At 34.1% G+C, this 22,891-nt stretch overlaps 4 protein-coding genes across 9 annotated transcripts in view; 3 read left to right on the top strand and 1 right to left on the bottom strand.

Moving 5' to 3' along the window:
* The first annotated feature begins 102 nt into the window (after window positions 1–102).
* LOC122572815 (RUN domain-containing protein 1) lies at window positions 103–3,791 on the top strand. Its single transcript, XM_043738305.1, has 9 exons — window positions 103–477; window positions 585–678; window positions 781–948; window positions 1,324–1,504; window positions 1,579–1,673; window positions 1,757–2,515; window positions 2,595–2,692; window positions 2,763–2,857; window positions 2,959–3,791. Exons 1-9 carry the CDS (start codon window positions 323–325, stop codon window positions 3,063–3,065), a joined length of 1,752 nt encoding a protein of 583 aa, XP_043594240.1. The 5' UTR covers window positions 103–322; the 3' UTR covers window positions 3,066–3,791.
* Window positions 3,792–4,530: 739 nt separating this feature from the next.
* Window positions 4,531–10,531, bottom strand: LOC122572814 (tyrosine-protein kinase transmembrane receptor Ror2). The gene is made up of 6 exons (XM_043738304.1): window positions 9,839–10,531; window positions 9,564–9,754; window positions 9,223–9,484; window positions 8,904–9,146; window positions 8,412–8,635; window positions 4,531–8,236 (listed from the first exon to the last, which is right to left on the bottom strand). Exons 1-6 carry the CDS (start codon window positions 9,900–9,902, stop codon window positions 7,235–7,237), a joined length of 1,986 nt encoding a protein of 661 aa, XP_043594239.1. The 5' UTR covers window positions 9,903–10,531; the 3' UTR covers window positions 4,531–7,234.
* Window positions 10,532–10,639: 108 nt separating this feature from the next.
* LOC122572817 (replication factor C subunit 4) lies at window positions 10,640–12,612 on the top strand. The gene is made up of 6 exons (XM_043738308.1): window positions 10,640–10,849; window positions 10,919–11,194; window positions 11,569–11,962; window positions 12,036–12,149; window positions 12,327–12,410; window positions 12,470–12,612. Exons 1-6 carry the CDS (start codon window positions 10,737–10,739, stop codon window positions 12,560–12,562), a joined length of 1,074 nt encoding a protein of 357 aa, XP_043594243.1. The 5' UTR covers window positions 10,640–10,736; the 3' UTR covers window positions 12,563–12,612.
* Window positions 12,613–12,757: 145 nt separating this feature from the next.
* The window catches only part of LOC122572813 (catenin delta-2), a 52,837-nt gene continuing 42,703 nt past the window's right edge, over window positions 12,758–22,891 (top strand). For 5 of the 6 annotated variants that reach the window (XM_043738299.1, XM_043738300.1, XM_043738301.1 and 2 more), the window contains exon 1: window positions 13,962–14,428. The gene's annotated coding sequence lies outside the window, so the exon portion shown is untranslated. Of the gene's footprint in view, window positions 13,765–13,961; window positions 14,429–22,891 lie in introns of those variants that run through there. The other variant, XM_043738298.1, reaches the window with a different exon arrangement.

Consider the following 22,891-nt stretch of genomic DNA (forward strand, 5'->3'; position numbering starts at 1 on the left):
TTAATTGTAGCGCGATGTATTTATCGTAAAATGAACGAGTCCTAAACATGAGAATGCACCTTAGCAGGCGCAAAATCGACAGCGACAAGTGACGTTTCTACTCGTACACGTGCGCAGAAGTTAATTAATGGATTAAACGTGATGAAGATGCAAGACGTTCTGATGTGTTACAAGAAAAATCAAATCTTTAATATGCACAAATAAAGAAAAAAAGTCATCACATAACAACACGTTCATTCGTATTAGTTATAATCGGCATAAAGAAATTTACGAATGCAAGGTAGGATTTTCAAAAGAAATCGGGATCGTAAACAAGAAGAAAATGAGTTCTAGCGAATATAAGGGTAGCGAGAATGAAGATATCGAAAATTCAGATGAAAGTGATAGGCCATCAGGCGAGAGATGGGCGCCTGTTGGAGCAAATGATGGTGATAATGATTTTGCCGATGAATATAAATATGTTGATAACATGGAGAAGTGAGTACTTAATCTTTGATGGATACAACAGAAGTGCTGTTGATAGTAGTGCTTTCTAAATAACAAAATATTTCATCTTATAAACATTTTTTAATGTATTCTAATAGCTTATCATACGATATGGAGAGGCTAAAAGTGCTTGAGGAAGAACAGGAGATGTTAAATTCATCTCTTATAGCATTGACTACCCACTTTGCTCAGGTATTAAATGGGTTTAAAAATACAGTTCATACAATTCATGAATTTGTTTCACATAAAAAAGTATAAATATCTTTAATATCTATCTATCTGTGACTACCACAGGTTCAATTTCGTTTAAGACAAATTGTGGATGCACCTGCAAATGAAAAAGAAACTTTGCTCAAAGAATTAGAAGAGTTTGCTTTTAGAGGAATACCAGATGTTCCAAATAACTTATCACTTGATAGTAGATCAATCACACCAACTTCTCCAATGTCCTGCAAGCAAAGCGTAAGCTACATAAAAATCTAATGTACCTGTAACTTATTTATTCTTTTAATTTGTATTATCTTTTTTATTTTTTCTTGTATTTATTTCTTTCCTCTATTTTTATATTTTTTATGTATTTTATCTGTGTTTGTATTCACTTTGTTTGTAAATAAACATGCTTATAAATCTGTGATACGCTTTCATTATTAATCTTAAATATTATTTATTAGAAAATAAATATCATTATATGTAAGCTATTCATAGATTACATAAATTTATTAATCTCGTGCCATATGTTTTAATCCTTATTTAATTCCTGAATATTGATATATGTATAATATGATAATTACAAAAAAAAAAAGATAGTAAGCTACTTTAGTATATATTATTTAACAGATATCTGGTGTAATAAATGATGTTGATGTTGAATCTAAAATGGCATTACAAAGAACAAAACAAAAAGAATTAATATGTCAACTAAAATCTCAGTTAGAAGACTTAGAAAAATATGCTTATGAAACTGGTAATGCAGATTTACCACAAAGTATGATATTAGAGAGGCAGAGTATTATAATCAGTAAGTTTCAAAGATTACTATTAAGATAAACATCTATTTGATTGAAATTTAGGTTGATCTCATTATTTTTTCAGACCATCTAAAAGAAAAGTTAAATTTCAATGTTGACGATCTTTGTAAATTACCAGTTGATGACTTAAGATGGCAAGTAGATTATGCTATAAGTCAGGTAAATTATTTCATATAAGATAAATTACTAAAGAAATAATGATAGATGAGTTAAAATTAAATAAGTTAAAAAATAATTTACAGATTGTTAGCCCTTTGAAAATGAAGGAGCAATTAGTATCTCAATTAAAAACACAAATTGCGGATTTAGAGCGTTTTATAAATTATCTTCAAGGAGAAGTCAATACAGAAACTTTAGCTTGCACCTGTGCATGTCCAGTACATACCAGTGGTTCTGCTGGTTCTACTTCATATGCTAAAAAATCGTTTAACAGAAAAACAGAGGAGGAAAGTAGAACAAAGACTCTGAATACTGTTAAGAAAGTTGTAGCCCTGTTGCATATGTTCATAGTGTCTCAATTAGGATGTGGTAGTGAAAGAGTTCGAAGAAATTTTAAGAAAAGTTCTGTACATAATTGGCGCGATTTAAGAACAAGATTAGATTTTGCAGTTGAACATGTTATAGAGACCATTGCCGAAACTGAACGTCACCCGGAAGATGACGATATCGCTAATGAAAACGATTACGCCTCGGATTCAGATTCTATGTCACATTGCAATGCCAGAGTAACATCCGCTGTAAGGAAGCATCTAGCAACTTCCATACGTGATTTAATACAACACGGTTTAATGTCTGATGCGCGTTCTAACAGTGTAGTACCATTTGTGGGATGTTTTCCTCAAAGAAACTCTTCTGCTTCTAATTTAATGCATGCGTGGGAACTAGTATTGAAGTATTATGAAATTAAAAACGGCCATCGTTACAATTCCAGTCCGGCACAAAAATTATCCCAAAGTTTTAATCTTGATTTAGCAGGTGGAAGAGTTGTTTCTTCTAAACAGGTAGCTATTTTACATTTGCTAGTATTCTCTCTCATTTTTAATCGAATTTGTTCCTTTAAGGATATTAAAAAATTTTCAGAGTTTATTAACAACAATTGGGAATATCATTGCATCACATAATCCATACAAAAGGAGTTACGATTCTCATTTTAAGGCATTTATATGTGCATCCCTTAAGTGAGTAAATGTTGTTATAAATCATCTTGTGACGAACAAGCATTTAAGATTTGTGTTTCTCTTATTATAGTGCTAACAAACTTGTCGTTTGGTTAAAACTTATTTTGCAATGTCAATATCTTCTTGAAAATCATTATACCTCATGGAGTTATGTTGTAAAAACAGGTAATCAAAATACTCATATAGAAGCAATATTAATTTTAACAGCATAGATTTTAATTGCAATATATCTGGTTACAATACTCACATATTATTGCTACAAACAGGTTTTCAAGATGCATTTCATACTCTTGATCGTCTTACAAGTTATAAATTTGATCTACCAGTTGATCTAGCGGTAAGACAATTTCAGAATATAAAAGACGCATTTTGATTGCGAAGAATGTCAATGATCATATTTACAAGAGTATGGAGGTACTTATTTTGGCAAATCAAAGACGAAATACTAAATACTGCAATTAGATAAATAACAAACAGTATATTTTAACTTTATATTGACGTTATAATAGTATATCACTTTTTATAATTTTCTAGTTTTATTTTGTCAAGAACATTCCTTTGTCATTTTCGAGTATTTATTATTAAATAAGTTTTATCATGCAATAATGTAGCTATAATGACTTAAAATGTCAGTATTTTAAATTGAAATTTTCCAAATTTAGGTTCTTAATTAGTTTATTTTGAAAATATAAAATATTGTAGTATAAGCAGTAAAAATGATCATATGTTGCACATGAAAATGTCAATGATGATCTTATGATATATAAAGTGCAGTACAGGTAATAATGTAATGCTGCCCGACATACTATGGACTGAAATATATACATTATCTAATTATTTTGAACTACATTTTTTAACATTACGCGTTCTCTATAGATTAATAAATTTAAAATGCTAGAATTTTTATTTACACCAGTTAAAAAGTAATCTTGCATAAATTGAAACAAGGTTTATAAAATTAAAAAATGTGGTTTTTACTGTAATTAAACTTAGGATCTAATACTAAATTGTATCAGAAGGGTAGAAGAAGTCATGTTACTTCGTATGAAGAATTAATATTTGTCAAAAACCAAAGAATAAACCAAAGTTGTTTTTAGTATTCTGTAATTCTTACTTCTCTAGTTTTTAAATTTAGTATCACTTTACACAATTGCAGTTGATAGATATATAATTTTATGGTAACGTATCACTGAAACAGTAACTAAATCTAATAACAATGTACTTTGATGTTACAATATATTATCAATATGTTGTATTTTATAGATTTTTATAATTGATTTGTATAGTGTACATGTTTCGTTAATCATAAGAAAAATTATTTCTTTTTATTGCATAGCTAGTTGAAAAAAGGAATATCAGATATTATGTTCTTCTATAAAGCAACAAATTATTGTTTCTAATTTTATGAACATTATTCTATGAGAAAAACGTATAAATTTCGAAACATGTTCTTCTATAAAGCAACAAATTATTGTTCCTAATTTTATGAACATTATTCCATGAGAAAAACGTATAGATTTCGAAACATCTTATTAGAACATATGGATTATTTTCAAATAATAGTATACATACTAGATATACATATATGCAATGCAGATATACATGACTATTATATCGCCTACATAAGACATTTCATGTGTAAGGTAGTTTTAAGAATGTTAACTGTATAATAGAATATAAATATCTGCTTTTTATATACATAATGATGATTTGACATTAATTTATTGAGAAAAATATATTTGCGGAAATATATTTATGGAGCAATGTACTTGGTTTTATAATTTGTCATCCCGATGTTGTATTCTTCATGGAAATAAAGAAAAAAAAAGGCCATGGAATATATGAAATTGGTTGTTTATTCCTTGTAAAAGTTGTACATCAGTAAAAGTTTCATAGCAGTTCTTCTTCAACATGTTCGTAGTATTTCATTGATAATTCCTCGATATTCACAGTATAAAGCACACAATCTTTACTAGCTCTTTAGTTAAACATGATTCTTTACAATAAAATAAGATGCAACTTTGGATTATTTTTTGCACATGTATGAATTTCATTAAAAGTTTAAAATAGAGTATCGAGGAATCTCTATGTTTTTACAGATTAGATTAGTTTGTTGTACATAAAATTCAGAATAGAGTCTACCATTGTCAATAACACATCTGAACTCAACGAAGTATATAATACCAGAAGTTTCTTGGTCGTAGACAATACGTATTGTGTACGTATTATCGTAATATTATATCACGTACAACTCTACTTATACAGAATACAAATACACAGATGTAAGAGCACAGACTTGGTAAAAGTTCTTTTGTCTTTTCTTCACAATATAAAAGTCATATATAAAAAGATTTGTGGAAGAGCATTTGAACATTGCATTCACACTTTCTGCATATAGTATATCATATTTGTTAATGCTCAACCAAATGAGTTAATTAATTGCTTTGAGAAATCAACTGGACAATGACATTCATTAGTTTACATATCTATGTACTTAAGCATAGGATAGAACATTCACAAATGAATATGCTCTTTGCAACATATACATACAGATCCTTGTGAAAATACTGATAAGTGACACATCTATTGGAATGCAACTACATTGATAAACAATAACACTAGATAGCTCTAATATTAGTAGAAAAAAATTAAATTATATCAAAAAAAGTTGAAATAAAAGTAAAGTGCAATTGTTAAAAAAGTTCGATCTAAGTTTTACTCCATTTATGACAACTTTTTGCGTTTAATAATATATTGAAATAATCGTGTTATGAGTAAAACATTCATTTAAATACCGTTTACACCATAGTAATGATTTACTTTCAAATCTTATGTATAACAGTTGCACAGTATACACTCACTTAATGTTTTTTATCTTCTTACTATAACATTTGTCATAATAGCTTTTAATGATATTATTTTTCGTACATTAAATAGGCTATGTTTTTTGGTACAGCAACGATCTAACATCTAACAATTAAGGACAGTTTACATATAACGTTGCTAAATATAAACCCATTTTTTTCTAGCCGAATTGTTCACATAGTTATATAAATTCAGTATTATCTGTCTTAGGCTTTAGCAAAACATTATTATTTTTCTATTTGCTGTATATATATTTATATATAGGAAAGTTCGTCTGTTTTCTATAACATAATGTATGTCTCTAAAGATATTTCTGATCTGAAGAAGTAAAAAAAAGCATTGCAAATATATCTAGTACATACAATTACACATATAAATATGTATGCATATAGCCATAATCATCAGGTCAACTAGTACATTCTTCTTCAATTCCTCATAAAAATGTACCAAGAAGAAGTAGAGGAAAAGATAAAAGTGTCTTTATATTCACAGATAGTATAAAAATTATGTTAGTTAAAAAATGTATCATCAATCTCTAGAATTTTAATCATAGAAATAACAAGCATTAAAAATTTATACAAATAATTATATAAATTTGTATGTTCATAATTATGTCAAAATGAAATATAATGCAAAAAATCCACTATTCTTACAATATAATTATTGAACCTTTATCACTTAAAACTAAGTTTTCTTTTTGGTAGAATATTAAACAAACATTTTAAGCATTATTCTTATATTTTTATAAGAAAATTTTATGAAATCTTTTAAGAAGAGTTAACAGCAATACCGTATCTTTTTATAAGCATATTTCTAACTTTTTGCAAATAGAAACAAGTTAATATTAATAGCAACACACAAATTAATCTATTATTTACTTCGAAAAAACACATTGAGTTTTGGATTCTGATTACTTATATAATAAATATTCTATAATGGTAGTACTACCACTGAAATCTTTGTATTGTTGTGTTTTATTCTTAGCATTAGATTGGACTGTTATGTATATTTCATCTTTTAATGGCAGTTAGAAACATGTTATATTATTGTAAAATTCGTTGACGGAATGCGTGAAATCACAATAGGCAGAACGCAAATTGAAGATTGAAATTTGTATGTGTGGAAAATTATTTTGGAACACTTATACAGTATCTTGATTACATATATGTGTTCTTCGTACATACCAGTCTTCAGTTCTTTAGTTTCGATATAAGTTTAAATAAATTAGTAATAAATAAATTGTTAGCAGCTTTATAATCTAAAAAAGTATTATGATAATTACTTTAAACAGCATTTAAGTTTAGTAATTGTAAACATGATCGAGCAAAATTTGAAATTTTTCATTTTGTAGAAAACAATTGATTTAGTAGTGTATATGTATATTTACAAGAATTGGGTATAAATCAAATAAAAATATTTTTCTGGTTTAACTTAATGCATTTGTGCAATCACTCTTGTAAACATAATAGTAGCCAATACGTGTTACTATTAACACATCTTTCATAAATATTTTGATCAATTAATTTAATAAGGCTACATAACAAACATAACAAAGGCAGTTGTGTGTAACATGTAGTATAATTTACCACTTACTTACTTTTACCTTTCCATAAATATCACTTACTTCATAATTATATGAATTATTGAATTCCTTTCAGAGACAAATTATTATCAGGCTCAAACGTGAATACGCAATGGTACACTGTCCGACTTATTTTCTGCTTCCAGATTGTATTTTATAGTATCAAGGGTGTTATAAATTGTTCTGAAAGTAGGTCTATCCGATGGTCTCCTGTTCCAACAGAGCTTCATTAGATCGTATACAGCAGGTGGAGTATTTTCAGGGCATTGAAGTACATTGCCCTCTTTAATGTATTTTACAACTTCTTCGTGCGTCATTCCGTAATAAGGCTGAAGCGCAAAACTAAATATTTCCCATAAGCACACCGCGAACGCCCACACATCAGACTCGACAGTATACTTATTGTACAATATACTTTCTAAAGGCATCCATCTAACTGGAATAGCATCTTGTTCATCACCCTTGTAATAATCTTGTAAATAGATTTTTTGCGATAGGCCGAAATCTGCTATCTTTACGATCATTTGGTCATTGATCAAACAATTTCTTGTTGCAAGATCTCGATGAACGAATTTTCGATCCGACAAGTACACCATTCCGGATGCTACTTGAAGCGCAATATTAATCAAATCCATATGTGATAGACGAGAATCTGTAAAATGTTCGTCCTTTTCTAGGCTTCGGATGATATAATTTCCTGGCGAGCAAGATCGTAGAAATTCATTCAAATCACCACGACCCATGTACTCGAAAAGGAGACACATTGGTCGACCTAATGCGCATACACCTAATAATTTGACGATATTTGGGTGATCAAATTCGGCGAGAAGACATGCTTCTCGTTCGAAATCCTTGAGAAGATCATCCGACGCTTCTTCTTTTAACATCTTTACAGCAACATTGGTGAATTCTTCACCGGGAACGAGACCAGGCGCTTTTGCTTGGAATACTCTACCAAAAGCGCCTTGTCCTAAATCTCGAACGTAAATGATATTATTTCTTGGAAATTCGAGTTTCTCCAATTTCGGATTAAGTTGTGCAGTCGTTTTGTGGTATGCATCGTTGCTCGGTAATTTATCTAAATCAATACCGACATACTGGAAATTATATATAAATGTAACACAAAATATACATATACATTATTATTATTTTGGTTATAGATATTGTAATGATTTTGAATACCAGACTCAGCAATATTTTTCTGGGCATTACATTTTCAGATCATGTTAATTTAGTAATACAGTCAATAGAAGTTACTCATTTTTAATATACCTGATTATCTGTAGGGTTATATCCTTGATGTCTTTTATGAAGTCTATGACTTAAAATAATGGATAATAAACTTCCAGCTATAATTACAAATACTAATGAAGATAATATCAATATAAACTTTGGAGTAAATAATGTGTCCATTACTAGGTCTTTAGGATCAATTTCCAAAACTTTACTTGTCACATTATCTGCATTAACCTTTTTAGGATCAAATGTTTTTTGGGCTGTAGGAAAAATTCTTTTTATTAATTATTATTAGTAGAAACTTTTAATAGTAAAAGGTAGAAATTCATGTTTTTTAATATTTTTGTAAACAAGATATAATGCATTAACATAAGAACAAATATATTTCTCTATATTTAGTTAGTGAATAATTTGTCAAAGTATAATGTTGTGTATATATGGCATTGAGTGTGAAAGGGTTAAGGATTGAAAAAGGATGCATTCAATTACTTATATCTTATTACATTGTATAAAATATTAAATGCATACCACACATAGGAATATCACAATGTTGCCATCTTATATGAGGATCCATAGTAAAACACCATGGCATTGGTTCTTCTCCACCTGCATTTCTGCAATAATTCTCTCCATAACGAATTTGAGGGAAGACATCTGGTGGTCTATCATGACTATGTGGCACTTGTGCATTCCATGACTGACAATCCAAACCTAATCTTGTTTTATTTACTTTGCCCATGTAAAACCTACCATTGCCCTCAACACAATCATCTGAAATAAAATATGATTAAAACGTTAAAGATACAGATATTTAATAACTTCTGAAAACACTTTAAGTTTGCTTTACATGTGACAAGTTCTTCATTCATATCAGTCAAATGAATATGAGAACAGGTTGTGTTTCCTTTAACTACTTTTGGCAGTGATTCACAATCTGGTAATGTGAAATGTCCTCTTGATCTGATATAAATATCTCTCTGTTTGTTATCCTCTATCATTGCCCAGTCATTGAAACAGAATTGATGACGTACTGCCATGCAGTCTTCATAACATAATGGTAGACCAACTGAGTTGTGACATTGTGGAAAAGCATACATACATAGCATTTTCTAAAATGATTAAATATTCCTTTCATACCTCTTTATACCTTTATATCTTTATTAATTTAATATATCATTAATTAATTACCTCTGCAGCTGAACGACATGGTTCAACAAGACGTTGTATCAATTCCTCCCATAAATTAGTTGTGATACGTTCATTCAACCATCCTCCAGGATTATCATTGGAATCATTGAACCATACTTTTCCAATTCCAGTTAAATATTTCTTACAAATCTTACCATTGTATGGTGCACAATAACCTTGTGATTCAGGTTCTATGAAAACAAGAAATTTAAATTAGAAATATTTCTTACAGAGTTCTTATAGAGTTATATGTTTCTGCTGTATGAAATACATACTAGTTTGTGCAGAACTGAAATGCAAAATAATTGCTATCAGAGAAACAATCCAGAACATCATCATTTATATATACAGCTTGAAAGAACGTCAAGAAAAAATATCACATGTTTAAACAAAAAATTCGTTCACATAAGAAATATGCTGTTGGCCGGTATTCATTTAATGTATACTAAACCGCATCAAATCCATTGTGTAAATTAAGTATTTTTTCATACATAATCGATTTTGATACTCCATTTTACGCGATAATTGAACTTTTACGCGTATTCGATGATCACGGATTGAATATTACAATTATTGATTCTAATTTTTTAAACTGTTTTCGACATGAGCAGTACGAATATTTAACAAAAATAAAGTCAATGAACCGAGTTATAGTATCGAATACATAATTCGTGTAGCAATTATGATTAAACGATTCTAAGAAAATTCTTGTTTTTGTCTATCATATGTGTAATTAACTAATACAGCCAATTCACCCCTTTATTTACAACATTGGTACGATGAATAAATGGTAAATTTGTTCGTTTTGTAACGAATGTAAGTAGTTGCTAATCTAACAGATATTTGGAACTAGGACAGTATTTGCATTCGATAACGAAGTCGAACAATCGTTCAAATTTCTTAAATATATGTTTTTGCAATTTGCATGATATATTAAATATTTATAATCATGTTGCGAAAAGTTAATGAAATCAATGATAATTAAAAATATCATTGTAAACAATTGAAATTTCTGTAGTAACAACGTATATGTAGTTAGAATGAGAATAACTTATTTTAGAAACTTTTGGTCGTAATGTTGGTACAATAGTATTTAGATACAAAATGTGCGGGAACAAATCCTGTTTTATTTCTTAAGATTATTTCTTTGAGAAAGTTCAAGATAAAAGAATTATGCAGGCATTTCTAAAAACTGGCAAATTAGGGCCTGGTGAGCCTAAAAAGGCTTCAACTTCACGTTCGAAGGAAGAACATACTGGTTCTGCAACGCCATGGGTTGAGAAATAGTAATAGTTTACTAATATAACCTAAATTGCATTGATTTGGTCAATTTTAAGATTTTGTTACTTTTATAGCCGACCAAGAACTGTAGAAGACGTTGTTGAACAGGCAGAAGTGGTAGAAGTATTGCGACAATGTTTAACAGGTGGAGATTTTCCAAATCTATTATTTTATGGCCCACCTGGTACTGGTAAAACAAGTACTATACTAGCCGCGGCTAGACAATTATTTGGTAGCCTCTACAAAGAAAGACTATTGGAATTAAATGCTTCTGATGAAAGAGGTATCCAAGTTGTAAGAGATAAAATCAAATCTTTTGCACAACTTACAGCAGGTGGTATGAGAGATGAGTATGTTCATCATCATATAACATTAGTCTTAAGCCAATGATGATTAGTAAAAGGTCTGAGAATTACAATAGAGCAATGTATATAGACTATTTAAAGAATATAGTTGTAATCAGGAGTTACAAAAGAGGAAGTTTGCAACTCTTATTGCCAACTAAAAATGAATATGCTTTGAACAGGTTGTACAAGAATATTATGAAGTTTTAAATTTTTGGTTCTGTATCAGAAGCAGACAAGAATTAATGTTTATCTTTAATAGTTCTCTATATGGTTCTTGTAATTTCTATGATAAAGGCACAATCTGAGGCACATCATGTACAAAAAATTGTAAATACATTAAATGAGAATTTGGTATAATAGTAATATTTCTGTTTTAGTGGGAAAGGTTGTCCACCATTCAAAATTATTATCTTAGACGAGGCAGATAGTATGACCAATGCTGCACAAGCTGCACTTCGTCGTACTATGGAAAAAGAATCTCATAGTACCCGGTTTTGTTTAATTTGTAACTATATATCAAGAATCATAGAACCTTTGACTTCTCGTTGTACAAAATTCAGATTTAAACCATTGGGAGAAGATAAAATTGTTGAAAGATTAGAATATATATGTAAAGAGGAGGACTTGAAGGCAACAAAGCCTGTTCTACTAAAAATTGTCGAAGCCTCGGGTGGAGATTTACGACGCGCCATAACGTGTTTGCAGTCCATTACAAGGTTGAAAGGCAAAGGCATCGATATTACTGTTGATGATATCATTGAAATTATTGGGGTAATGTACAGTTCTTATTTTAAATAGCAAATAGAAACAATATTGCTTTATTGGCATAATAAAATAATTGTAGATTGTACCTGATAAATGGTTGGATGATTTAATGAATGTATGCAAGACAAAAGATTATAGCAAGGCAGAGGAATTTATTGATCAATTTATGTTAGAAGCATATGCTACATCTCAAGTGAGCTTTATTTATTACATAAATTATTTATTAACCTCTTCGGTACGACACTTGCCTTCCGCATAGTGTCATTGGCCGATCGCGAGCAAAAGCGATTGCGTAGTTAAAATGATAAGAATAGTTAAAATAAAGAAGTTAAAATGATATATATATTGTACATCTAAATAATTTCTACAGGTTATTGAGCAGCTCAGTGAAAGAATTATATATTCCAATGAATTAACAGATAAGCAGAAAACTCTCATTGCAGATAGACTGGGGGTAAGATTATAAAATTACTTGCAACAGTATGTGTTATATATTATTTCTTTTGTTTTCAGGAATGTAATTATAGGTTGCTAGATGGTGGAAGTGAATATATACAACTTATAAATCTTTGTTGCGGTATTATAAAAGCTTATGAATTAGTATAAAAGTTGTTTTCTCAGATGTATTAATAAATATTTATTACTTTTTCTACAAATTTCATTTCATTTTGCCTATATTTTACCTATTTAAAATAATACACTGAAGTTGCCCGTAAAGTGAAACAACATTATCAACGTCGCATTCCCTGTATATGTATAATTTCCCTAGTACTAATTTCACATTCTTCTCTATGTAGAAAATTTCTTATTTTTATAATACTAGATATTGTCGAAACAAAGTATTATAAGTTTAACGATAGCTTCGTACTCGATTAGTGTATTTAAAAAGCACTATAATTGTCATTACAGTTACGAAATAAAATTTAAAACACGCTAATAATGAGGCTTATAATCTAGGGAAGAACCGATTTCCAAGATTGAACGAATGTAATTCCGTCGCGCAACCTATCGGCACGCGGTGGCGAACGATGCAACGGTTTGAGAACCACTGTCATCGGCGTGTAGGGGCGTCGTTGCTGCGTGCAATGTGTATCGTGTAGGCGTTGGCGAGGAGGAGACAAGTCGGGGATGTGTCCGTAAAAAACTTGCGGTTTCTGCGTACTCTGCCGCACGTGCACGCTCGAAATCGTGTTCCGTGAACGATCGAGTCCCGACAAAATTATACTGCATGCCTGCATCGTTCGAAAGCGTATTGCGAACGGGTCTAACAATTACAGGCAAGGAAAAAAAAGTGTAGCCAGTGCTCCGTATATTCTTTCGTTTCTTCGAAAGGCCGCGTACCGTGCGTATATATTTCGGTCTTTTGTCACGGACGTTTAAGACGCGAGCAAATAACTCGAATCAGAGGAATCGTCTATTTGATTCTACAGAGACGAACGACGTGCTGCAGAAACGACGCCCGTACCAGGATGCTAGGACATCTCCAAAGGGCCATTGAGTTGATCGGTGTTACTCGTGTGAATTGATTTCAACTCAATCCGTAGTAAACGAGAGCAAAGCCTTGCAACGGAAAGAAGGAAAGAAAGGAAGAAAGAAAGCGCGAAAGATTTGTTTTTACAGAAAGATAAAGATAGAGAGACGACAGGGAGGAACCCGAGGAGAGAAAGAATCCGACGGAGAGTGTGTATACAGGAGATGTTCGGAATCTTGAGACAAGATCCTGGTGCGGGAGGATTTCACTATCAGCGACTACGATCGAACGTATTATCACACGGTGGATTCTTCGGCGTATGAGACAGCATTCACCGGTAGGTTCGTGGGTCTCTCTCTTGTTCTTGTGAACACGGTTGACTGTGTGTGTGTGCGTGTTTTTCCCGGCGAGGAAATCTCGGCTGCAACGGCGGCGGCGGTGGTGTCTACTGGCATGAGATTTTATTGTCGTCCAGTCGGCACGCTCTCGTCGAACTATCAACGCCGAATACGTGCCGTGTTATTCGTCCAATTTTTTCTGCGTGAGTCAGAATAGTTGGTTCTTTTGCGTAATTTCCCTTTTGTGCCGAATGAAATCACTGTTCGACCGACGGTGACAAAGGATATACTTACCTACCACGGGAAGAAAATATTTTTCAGTATTCCGGCACTCTCGTTTCTACGTTTGCCCCTGAGGCTCTTGATGATATTGAGCATTATCGTCACCACGGTTGACAGTGCGACTCAACTTTCCACGTAACCGTATCTTCTCTCTTTTTAGAGAGGAATCATAAATATATCGGCGCTGAATCGTGTTCGTGAAAAAACAGTGTTGTGGAAGAAAACGTGCGGTGGACAGAGAGGGTGGATGACACACACGGGACGCGTATCGGCCGGCCGAGGGAACGAATTTGCGGATTCGTCGCCGGTGTATTACGTCGTGCGACGAAGCTTCTTGGAATGTGACGAGGGACTTCCGGCGTGGGAAATATCGTAGAAAAGGTGAGCGATTTGAATATAGCGGTGAATTAGTCTTTGGTAGTTAAGTTGATTAGTTGCTTTTCAGATACCATCTGCCGTTAAAACAAGTATTTGATACTATAACTATCAAGCTTGTCTAAAAGATAAATCATTTCTGCAATAATAAATATGTGAGTGTTATTGATAATATTGATATTTTTATCGAAATAAAAGAATGATTACGTGTAGTTACTTATTTTCGTCATATTACTTTAATTCTAATTAAAATTGTTTAACATATTTAGCTACATATCAAAAACCGGTTGTTGTAATATTAACGAGACTATGCTTTCTAACCTGTAAACGTTGTTGCGTGAAGAAAGCATTGATAAACGCTAGATCGTAAAGGTATATGACTATTTCAGAGAAACTGATCTTTTTAGGAATTATGTATCTTTATATATACGATTTACACAATAGGAAGGTAGTTATTAACTTTTAGACAATTTATCCCAAATAAGAACGGCGTAGCCCAAAAGTAAAAGATTCGGGTAAACAACGCGTCAAAACTGTTTTAGTTTACCATGGATATCCAACTTTACTGTTGCATATGTACATGATTATGTTTAATTCTCGTTTTTATCTTATTCCTATCTGTAATTATAAATGTGAAAGTACTTTAGGATATAAAAAAAGTATACATTTCGAATAGTTAATGGTTAAAATACCATACATTTCACATCTGTCTAGTGTATATTTAGTTCAACGATCGTTGAGTCATTCGAATTTTTCACCGATATCTACGAATCTTGGATCGACATCTTTATCAATAAGTAAATTAATCTAATGATGCGTAAGCAGATATCGACGCGATATTACATTTGAGTCACGTAAAAATAAAATTGATCAAGTCAAATTGCTAAGATAAGTTGTAGCTGTAAAACTAGGAAATATGAAGTATAATGATTACAGATATTAAATATGGTGCTCATCAGTTTCATTCCTAAATGGCTTACACTCGATCTCGCGAATTACGAACGGTCGATGTAACTTATATCGATCAAGAATCGGAGCTATTGACAAGGTAGTAGGAAATGATTGGCGTCGCGAGTGAGTCTTCCGATTGTCATATAGATGCGACTACTATTGTTTCTGCTATTATGTTCGATTATTGGTTTTTGGAAAAAATCCTTGATCGAGTCGATTGTGGACAGGATTGCACTTGTTACTTCGGTACAATGGCATTTCTCGAGAGAATAGGCGTGGGCATTGTTTTTGTTTTGAAGCGTACGCGATATTCGATGCCGCGCGTCCAACGCACGCTTGCCAACGTAATTCAAAGTGGTAGCATTCAGTGGCGTGACTTATGGACCTTTTGAGGATATACGTTGTAGCAGTTAGTGGTATTACCCATCTACTGATACCGCTTGACGTACAGAGGAGCAGAAAGGTTTGTTCGTATGGAACGTCAATTATGACCTAACTCCGAATAGATACATGTCTTATATAATTTGCCATGGTTGTAACTTCACAGGGATTAACCATTTCGCGGGTACAACTTTTTTGTGAGGAAGCAAACACTTCAATACAAAGTACATCGAATAGAGAACATATGTTTATTTTAATAAAATCAATTTATTTTTCTTTTTATCATCCCTCACAAATAGGGATAGTGGTTTTCATCGTTCATGTTAGATATATTTTAATAAGTTATTAAATTTAAAAAACTTATTTACTCAGTTTATATAACATAATATAATATACGTACATATAACATAATTCAACGTAATATATTTACATATGTTTAAGTTAAAAGGGGTAAGGAGTTTATAGGTATAGAACATCTTGTAATTGGTGATACAACTGGAAAAGGGTAATTCTTGACTATATTGTGACCTAAGGACAGGCATAAATATCGTAACTGTTTAAAATTTTTGAGTTATATTTTATAACAAAAAAAAATAAAGAGCCATATTTACGAATTTATACAGGATTTGCGAGAAAAGTTAATCCGTGCCAATGCTTTTGTTCGTTATCGTATAAATTATCTAATTTCATTGTACGATACTTTTCTCTCGTGTGTGCATAAATCGTGGGTGTCTCTTTTATGCAGATAGAAGGAAATTTCGAGACATCGTTTGATGACGCACACATGCTGGTCCGAGATATATTGACCTGAATGTGAGAACACGAATTAACCCTGCATTTGCAAGCGCAGGATTTAATTTCTTATCCAGAGCATAGAGTGACAGGATGCTGCTAATGCTGATTACTCTTTGAACTAATTCGTCCAGATTAAAGATATATTTTCAGTTATCTTATAACGTTACATGTATTACCATTATATTAGTATATAAATAATATGCCGATCGACATTGCAATGATAATTAGAACAGATAGAATGCTACGTTATTCACATGGGTGTCGATTTACGATTATCGTAATTCGACGTCGCCCCCCCCTCCCTATTAATTTCTCACTCTAAGCAGATAAATGATCGTAACATAACGGTGCAGCTAATTAGAGAATAATATCATATTTAGCATATAATTTGCATACAACTAATTGATTTCAGATGCTAATCAACCATTGTTTTAATAATTCTAATTTAATTAAACACCAATTTCATGGATGCCACATATATTGTCCATTCACAATATAAGTTAAATAATGATCAACACGAACACAACCGGATCATCGACACGAACAAGCTACGTTAGAAAGAATATCTACGAATTAATACGACGCCAAGCTGTAACAACTATACTAGCAAGAAAACTCGTAATAAAAGCTTACAAAGTAAGTTGCTTCTACGCTCTCAGAACGCATCTCGCGGAGCCTTGCTTGCCGACACTGCCCGGTCTCTGTTTATATCCGGTTAGATAAGAGGCGAAATTGCATCGTTCTACAGCATAGATATACACTATGTACGAACTACGTATATACGTACATATGTATATATCAGCATCCAAATTCTGCTGCGTTTTTCACCATTCGTCAGGAACATACGATAAGCTTCAGCCGACTAATTGCACAGATGAAAGTAACGAACGATCCCACCTGTCTTTATCGTTCGACGATGAATAATCCGCTGGAGATCGTGAAAAGTGTAGTTTCTTGAAAAGCGAGCGTGCGGTCGAGCAGTAGTCAGAGGTTTCGTTGCATCTCTAGATTCATCGGTCACGGTAGCAAAACAGGATAATCTTTCAGCATTCACCGAGGATGTCGATAAACCGCAAGCGTGCTTGACTGGAACACCGCGGTTCGGCCGCGACCCGATAGAGCTTGTTACTGTTTCCCCGAATAATGCAACGCAACAAGTTGCTTAAACGGCCAATAACAAGGTGACCCATAGTTCGGGACATTTTTATGGGGATACTAGAGATATATTAAAATCCGGCAACAAGTGGCGGTTTTTTACAGATATGGGTTCTCGAATCACTTTACGACCTTTCTTTTGCTCATTATGACGGAAAGAATACTTAGAAGATAGATCCACTGCGATTTCCATCTGCTTCTACTTCAGCTCCGAAACGAAAGGCAATACGCGAGAATGAAGAAAATCTGTCTTATTCTCGTGTATGGTTTGGGCAGTCGTGTCTAATGTCCTTTAGCGGAAGATATGGCATCGCAAACGTGACAATGTTCCGTTTGAAACAAGCTTCAGCATAGTCTATCGCATCTGGCGTTGTATACAACCACGTGCTTGCCAGATTTCCTGCTACTTTCAATAGAAATATTTCAATGTGCAAAGAACACTCGGAAGTTTAGATTTATGGTATTGCACGGACCAAGACTCGCGCAACAATGTTGCTCGCTCTAGAATGCTTGCTCTCCGGGGAGGCTGAAAAGTGGCTGAAGAATCGCTTTATGGCTTCACGATGCTCGTGGATGTGAGCTGTGTTCTTTCAGAAGAGAATTCCAACGATTTCCATTAGCACTTTTTCTCCGTTAACGCGCGCTCTCCTGTTACATGGACTTTCGGTGGGTTACGATAATCCATAGAGAATATTACTCTCTGTATCGTTCGAGTATAGCAGATACTAATCTAATTTTACCACTTGAATCTAGAACTACTTCCAAAACGCTTACCTTTCTCCATGGTAGGTATCGAATATGTTAAACATTCCAGTGCATAGACTGGTAATTAGGTTTCTAGAAAGACACGGTTCTCATCTAGGCACACAGAACTTTGATCTAGAATTCAATTATCTGTAGCATCGTAGGTACGCATGTACCAAAGATAGTAGAAAGCGATTCGTGGTCTTCGCTATTCAAGATTGGATTCGCGAGACAGAAGTATATGGTAAGTATACATGGTGTTTCCAAAAGTAGGTATCAAACTGTTAAAGCATGTTTATATTATAAAAAGAAGCAGAAGATCTAAGAAAGAAGCGTTTCTAAAGTTTTACCGCAACTTTTTGCAACTTCCTGCAAATATAGTTGTATGTAGCAATATGTGCCCTCGTGGCTATCGACCGAAATCACTGGGCCGGTGAAAAGACTCCCTCTGAAAGGGCGAAGTGAAAAGTATCGTTCGATCGCTTCACAGAACAACTGTGCATTTAATTCGTAATCGAATGATCAGTGGTCGTGACGGTGCTTTTGAATCGGTTGGGTGTCCCCTTTTCGAGCTGCGAATAGATTCCGTGCCCCCGTTGAGATATATTCAGCGTTCAGAACCGACAGAAACGTTGACCAGTCGTGATTGTTCGCCGCGGAAATGACGTTATCACTGTCACATGTGTGACTGTTGTATCGCCAGTTAATCGAGCCGTTCGAATTATTAAATCGACTACTGACTACTTATCGCGTTAGATGTAATATAATGACGTGAATCGACGCATCTTTCAGTGATGAAGAATTGTTTGGTCACTGATGCACCGCGTCGAGGAGCGAACGTACCAGATATGTAATTGCATTCTTTCTTCGTGAATCTTGTGCCCGCGAAAGAACGTCTTCTTTTATACTGTGTTTGTGAGAATAGAAATAGTTTGATTGAAGCGACCTGCAAGTTCAGAGTGTAGAGAGTGTTTCTGAGCAACTTTGAATTGAGTTCTCTCTTTTGACGATATTTACGAACTGGAGTAAAGCTCATTCGATTGTCGATTTGAAAGGTGGGAGTATACAGAGAACGATCCAGAACGGAGGTTTTGTAGATTCTTGAGTTGTTTCACAAATGTGATTTGCATTCCACGTTCATTATTTTAATATTCCATGATATTATCATATGTCGTGTAATATCTATGTTTACAGATAATAAAGTTTATTCTATCTGATAAATTCGCAAATTGAAACTGTGTTTGACATGTTTACTACTATTGTCGCATACGTTGCATTATTTCGATTATCTCTTCCTAACACGAAATTGACGCGACTGTTTGTATTTTTACGTTTAGGCAAAATGGCTTAGAAAGATAATAGAATTATTACTTAAGACAGAGGCATTTCCGATGAAAAAATGTGCAATTTTAGAGGAGTAACCATATCTTTTAGTAAGTAATTAAGAAAAGCTGTGCAAGTGCAGATTATTTAGCTCTTACAAAAGAGATCACAATTCAAAGAAGATTGGGAATCGCTAGTCTGAAGAAAGCGCACAACTCAATTTGCATTAACCTAGATTTCACTGATTAAATTTGCATATTATTTCATCTTTTATTCCGTTTCCGCGATCAAATTCCTTCATACCACCGCGTGCATCGTCCAAGGGTATCACAAATGCTTCTCGTCAATTACCCCAAACGAATTCCCGATTTTTCCCGCCGAAATGCCTTGTCAGCATTTAAATCGGTTAAACTGGATCTACGGCGGATCGATGGTCAGGAGCGGTGGAGGAAATTGTCGGATACCGCAGATCGGACCGACGAATAATTCATAACTGAAGGGCACGGAAAGGAGATATATAAGTAGGTGGCTATACCGAAGCATAAGCATAACTATACTTTCGCAAAAACCGCGAGCTTATCTCTTTTATATTTCGCAGCAACATTTTGTTCGCTGCATTAGGAAAACGAGACTGTGCCGACTGTTTTCTCCCGCGAATCGATGAGCCATCAAGAACCTTATCTCCCTGAGAATTGTTTAACGAGAAAAACCAGGGTGTGTATCGGGCCGCGTCGATTACCCACGGTTGTTACAACTGATAGCCGATAACAGATAATTGCTACGATTTTCTTAATCGGTTCCAAAGACGATACGAACTAGCTATCGCTGTAACTTTAGTATTGCTGTCGTTCTAACTTTGTCATTTCATCGAATTCAAACGCAAAAATTGAGAAATATATTTTCAAGACGTAACATTTGAAGAAAATGCAACGAAAGTATAGTTTATCCGCTGATCTTTTTAAAATATCTGTATATTCGTTAAAAAATATATTATACATTGGTTCGCATTATTATTTATTGCTATATAAAAATTTAATCATTTTTATTGGTAAATTGAGAAAAGATTTTGAAAGAGAAAAAATTATAAGAAGAAAGTACAAAAAGAAGACAAAGAAAAGCCGAATACTCGCGGAAGCGATATCTATCGACTGCATTTAATCTCGTTAAGCATTGCGGCCAATGTTCCCAGAAACGAAGAAACACCGACGCGACATCACGTTCAGTATACCCTACCGATACTTATTAAGCCTGAACAACGTTCTTTCCTTTGTAAATCGAATAACAAACTATCGGATCAATTATTTCTCCATTAAATCTGGATCGAGACACGCCGCGAAGAAAGAATTGTACGCGTCCGGTTGTTTGCCTGCTGGTAATGACCGAGTGTATAATTTACGAAAAGAGCAGAACACGAGAGGGAGAGGTACGTTGGCCGAGCCATTCAGGTGAATAAAACCGGCACTGGTCCCATGGGAGACAGGGAGTAGGAAAGGAATTCCATAAATTTTTAAAGAGGCCCCAAAGAAAGAATGGGACACGATTACCGTTACCTTTCAACCCAGACAACGAGCCTCGTTATTGTTTCAAATCTCAACGCGTCAGTTTGCCGTGGTAAACTTGTATTTTATATGCGGCTCGAGGCTCTTGCTTTCCGAGCCTTGTAACAACCCAGCGACGACGGTGCAGGAAAGCTTGGCTACGAATCAAATACATATTCTTACCTTAAGACGATTAAATTCAATTTTTCTCTCCAAAATCTCTTTTTTAATTCATTTCGATGACGACAGAAGTGGAGGCTGTGATGTCTTGATCGAAGAGTTCAGATCCTTGCTAGTTAGAATCATATAAGAGACCATAATTGTATTTTAATGAGACTACGTCTGGTTAATTTGAATTTAAGAGAGTCGTGCGTCGCTGGACGATGACTCCATCGACAAAGTTTCCACCATCGGCTCTATCAGCCTTTTTAATCCCAGTTGAACACCGAACTCTGCCCGGTCCAGAAACACCCTTTCGTTGGGATAGCTATTGTCGCTATTGCTGAACGATCTTGGCGCGACAGAGAAGCATCCTGAGGAATTGAAGGTGCTTCAGGAGGGTTGGTTGCGGTGTTCTGGTGTCCCTTGGAAATAGTCGGATCAAACTTTATTTTATTAAAAAATTGGATAAATTTTTCGACGAGATAGTCTCAAAGTGTAGTAACGAATATATTATACTACATCTGATTTCTTGTCGTACGTTAGAGATAGAAATTTTCTCTTTGTACGTGAAAAGACTGCTCCAATATTACCACTACCGCAAACCACATGCGGTACCTGTAGAAATCACGACTTGTCCGGTTTGTTTCTACCCGAAATTCTAGGCAGAAATCTAATATTCTGAAATTCTGAAACAAACGCCAGTGGAAGAATAAAAATTTCCGGATGTGTAGGAGCGCTAGCAAGCGCAGGTCCTTTTGTTGGCTAAAATTAAAGGATTCGTTCCTATTTCGTGTCAGTAGGATGAGCCTAATCCTTGGTGGTGGACTTTTTTCCGCGGATCCTATTTCAACCTAACCCCGTGGTCGAACGGCCTGCGGCTTGCGTTTCCTGAGGCGAACGTGTTGGAAGGGGGAAACGCGGGAAAAGAGCGGAAAGTGGGCGTTACACGGCTATTCTTTTGTCTTCCCTCCCCGTTTGAGTCGCGTCGTAATTCCCGTACGTCGGTAATTAGATCAGAGTTGTGGCCGGTGTACTTTTAATGAAACCGGCCGTTGCGTCGGGAATAACTCACGGCTTAGTTTTCCCCCTCCTTCTCTGGCGTTCCTTCGAGGTCGACTGTGAGGAAAATCGCGAACAGACGCGAGAAACGCTGCAGAAGAAAGAGCCGTGTTCAACGTGCTAAAGTCCGGGCAGAGTTCGCGTTAAGATCAATAATCGACTCTTCAACTTCTAATCCCCATTCGGTCGATTAAGAGCTCCAGGTGCTCTCGAATTTCCCGCTTGCTCGTTGCTCCTCTCGATTAACACGTTCTCTATCAAGGTTATCTTTGTGTGGTTTTCTATTTAGATCAGGTGTACTGTCGCCCCTGTGCTTATTATTAGGTTATTCCATAAATAACTCGGCTTTTTGTGCTCGTGT

Source organism: Bombus pyrosoma, linkage group LG11 (assembly GCF_014825855.1).
Source record: "Bombus pyrosoma isolate SC7728 linkage group LG11, ASM1482585v1, whole genome shotgun sequence".
Taxonomy (NCBI): domain Eukaryota; kingdom Metazoa; phylum Arthropoda; class Insecta; order Hymenoptera; family Apidae; genus Bombus; species Bombus pyrosoma.

What these genes read in the sequence shown, in the direction of transcription:
- LOC122572815 (XM_043738305.1), top strand. Translation starts at nt 323, where the DNA reads ATGAGTTCTAGCGAATATAAGGGTAGCGAGAATGAAGATATCGAAAAT. An exon ending in GAGGCAGAGTATTATAATCA is followed by an intron (nt 1,505 to 1,578) that starts GTAAGTTTCAAA and finishes TTATTTTTTCAG; the next exon opens with ACCATCTAAAAGAAAAGTTA. An exon ending in GAGTTATGTTGTAAAAACAG is followed by an intron (nt 2,858 to 2,958) that starts GTAATCAAAATA and finishes TGCTACAAACAG; the next exon opens with GTTTTCAAGATGCATTTCAT.
- LOC122572814 (XM_043738304.1), bottom strand. Translation starts at nt 9,902, where the DNA reads ATGATGATGTTCTGGATTGTTTCTCTGATAGCAATTATTTTGCATTTC. An exon ending in GAATGAAGAACTTGTCACAT is followed by an intron (nt 9,147 to 9,222) that starts GTAAAGCAAACT and finishes ATTTTATTTCAG; the next exon opens with ATGATTGTGTTGAGGGCAAT. An exon ending in TTGTGATATTCCTATGTGTG is followed by an intron (nt 8,636 to 8,903) that starts GTATGCATTTAA and finishes TTTTTCCTACAG; the next exon opens with CCCAAAAAACATTTGATCCT.
- LOC122572817 (XM_043738308.1), top strand. Translation starts at nt 10,737, where the DNA reads ATGCAGGCATTTCTAAAAACTGGCAAATTAGGGCCTGGTGAGCCTAAA. An exon ending in ATATCATTGAAATTATTGGG is followed by an intron (nt 11,963 to 12,035) that starts GTAATGTACAGT and finishes AAATAATTGTAG; the next exon opens with ATTGTACCTGATAAATGGTT. An exon ending in AAGCATATGCTACATCTCAA is followed by an intron (nt 12,150 to 12,326) that starts GTGAGCTTTATT and finishes TAATTTCTACAG; the next exon opens with GTTATTGAGCAGCTCAGTGA.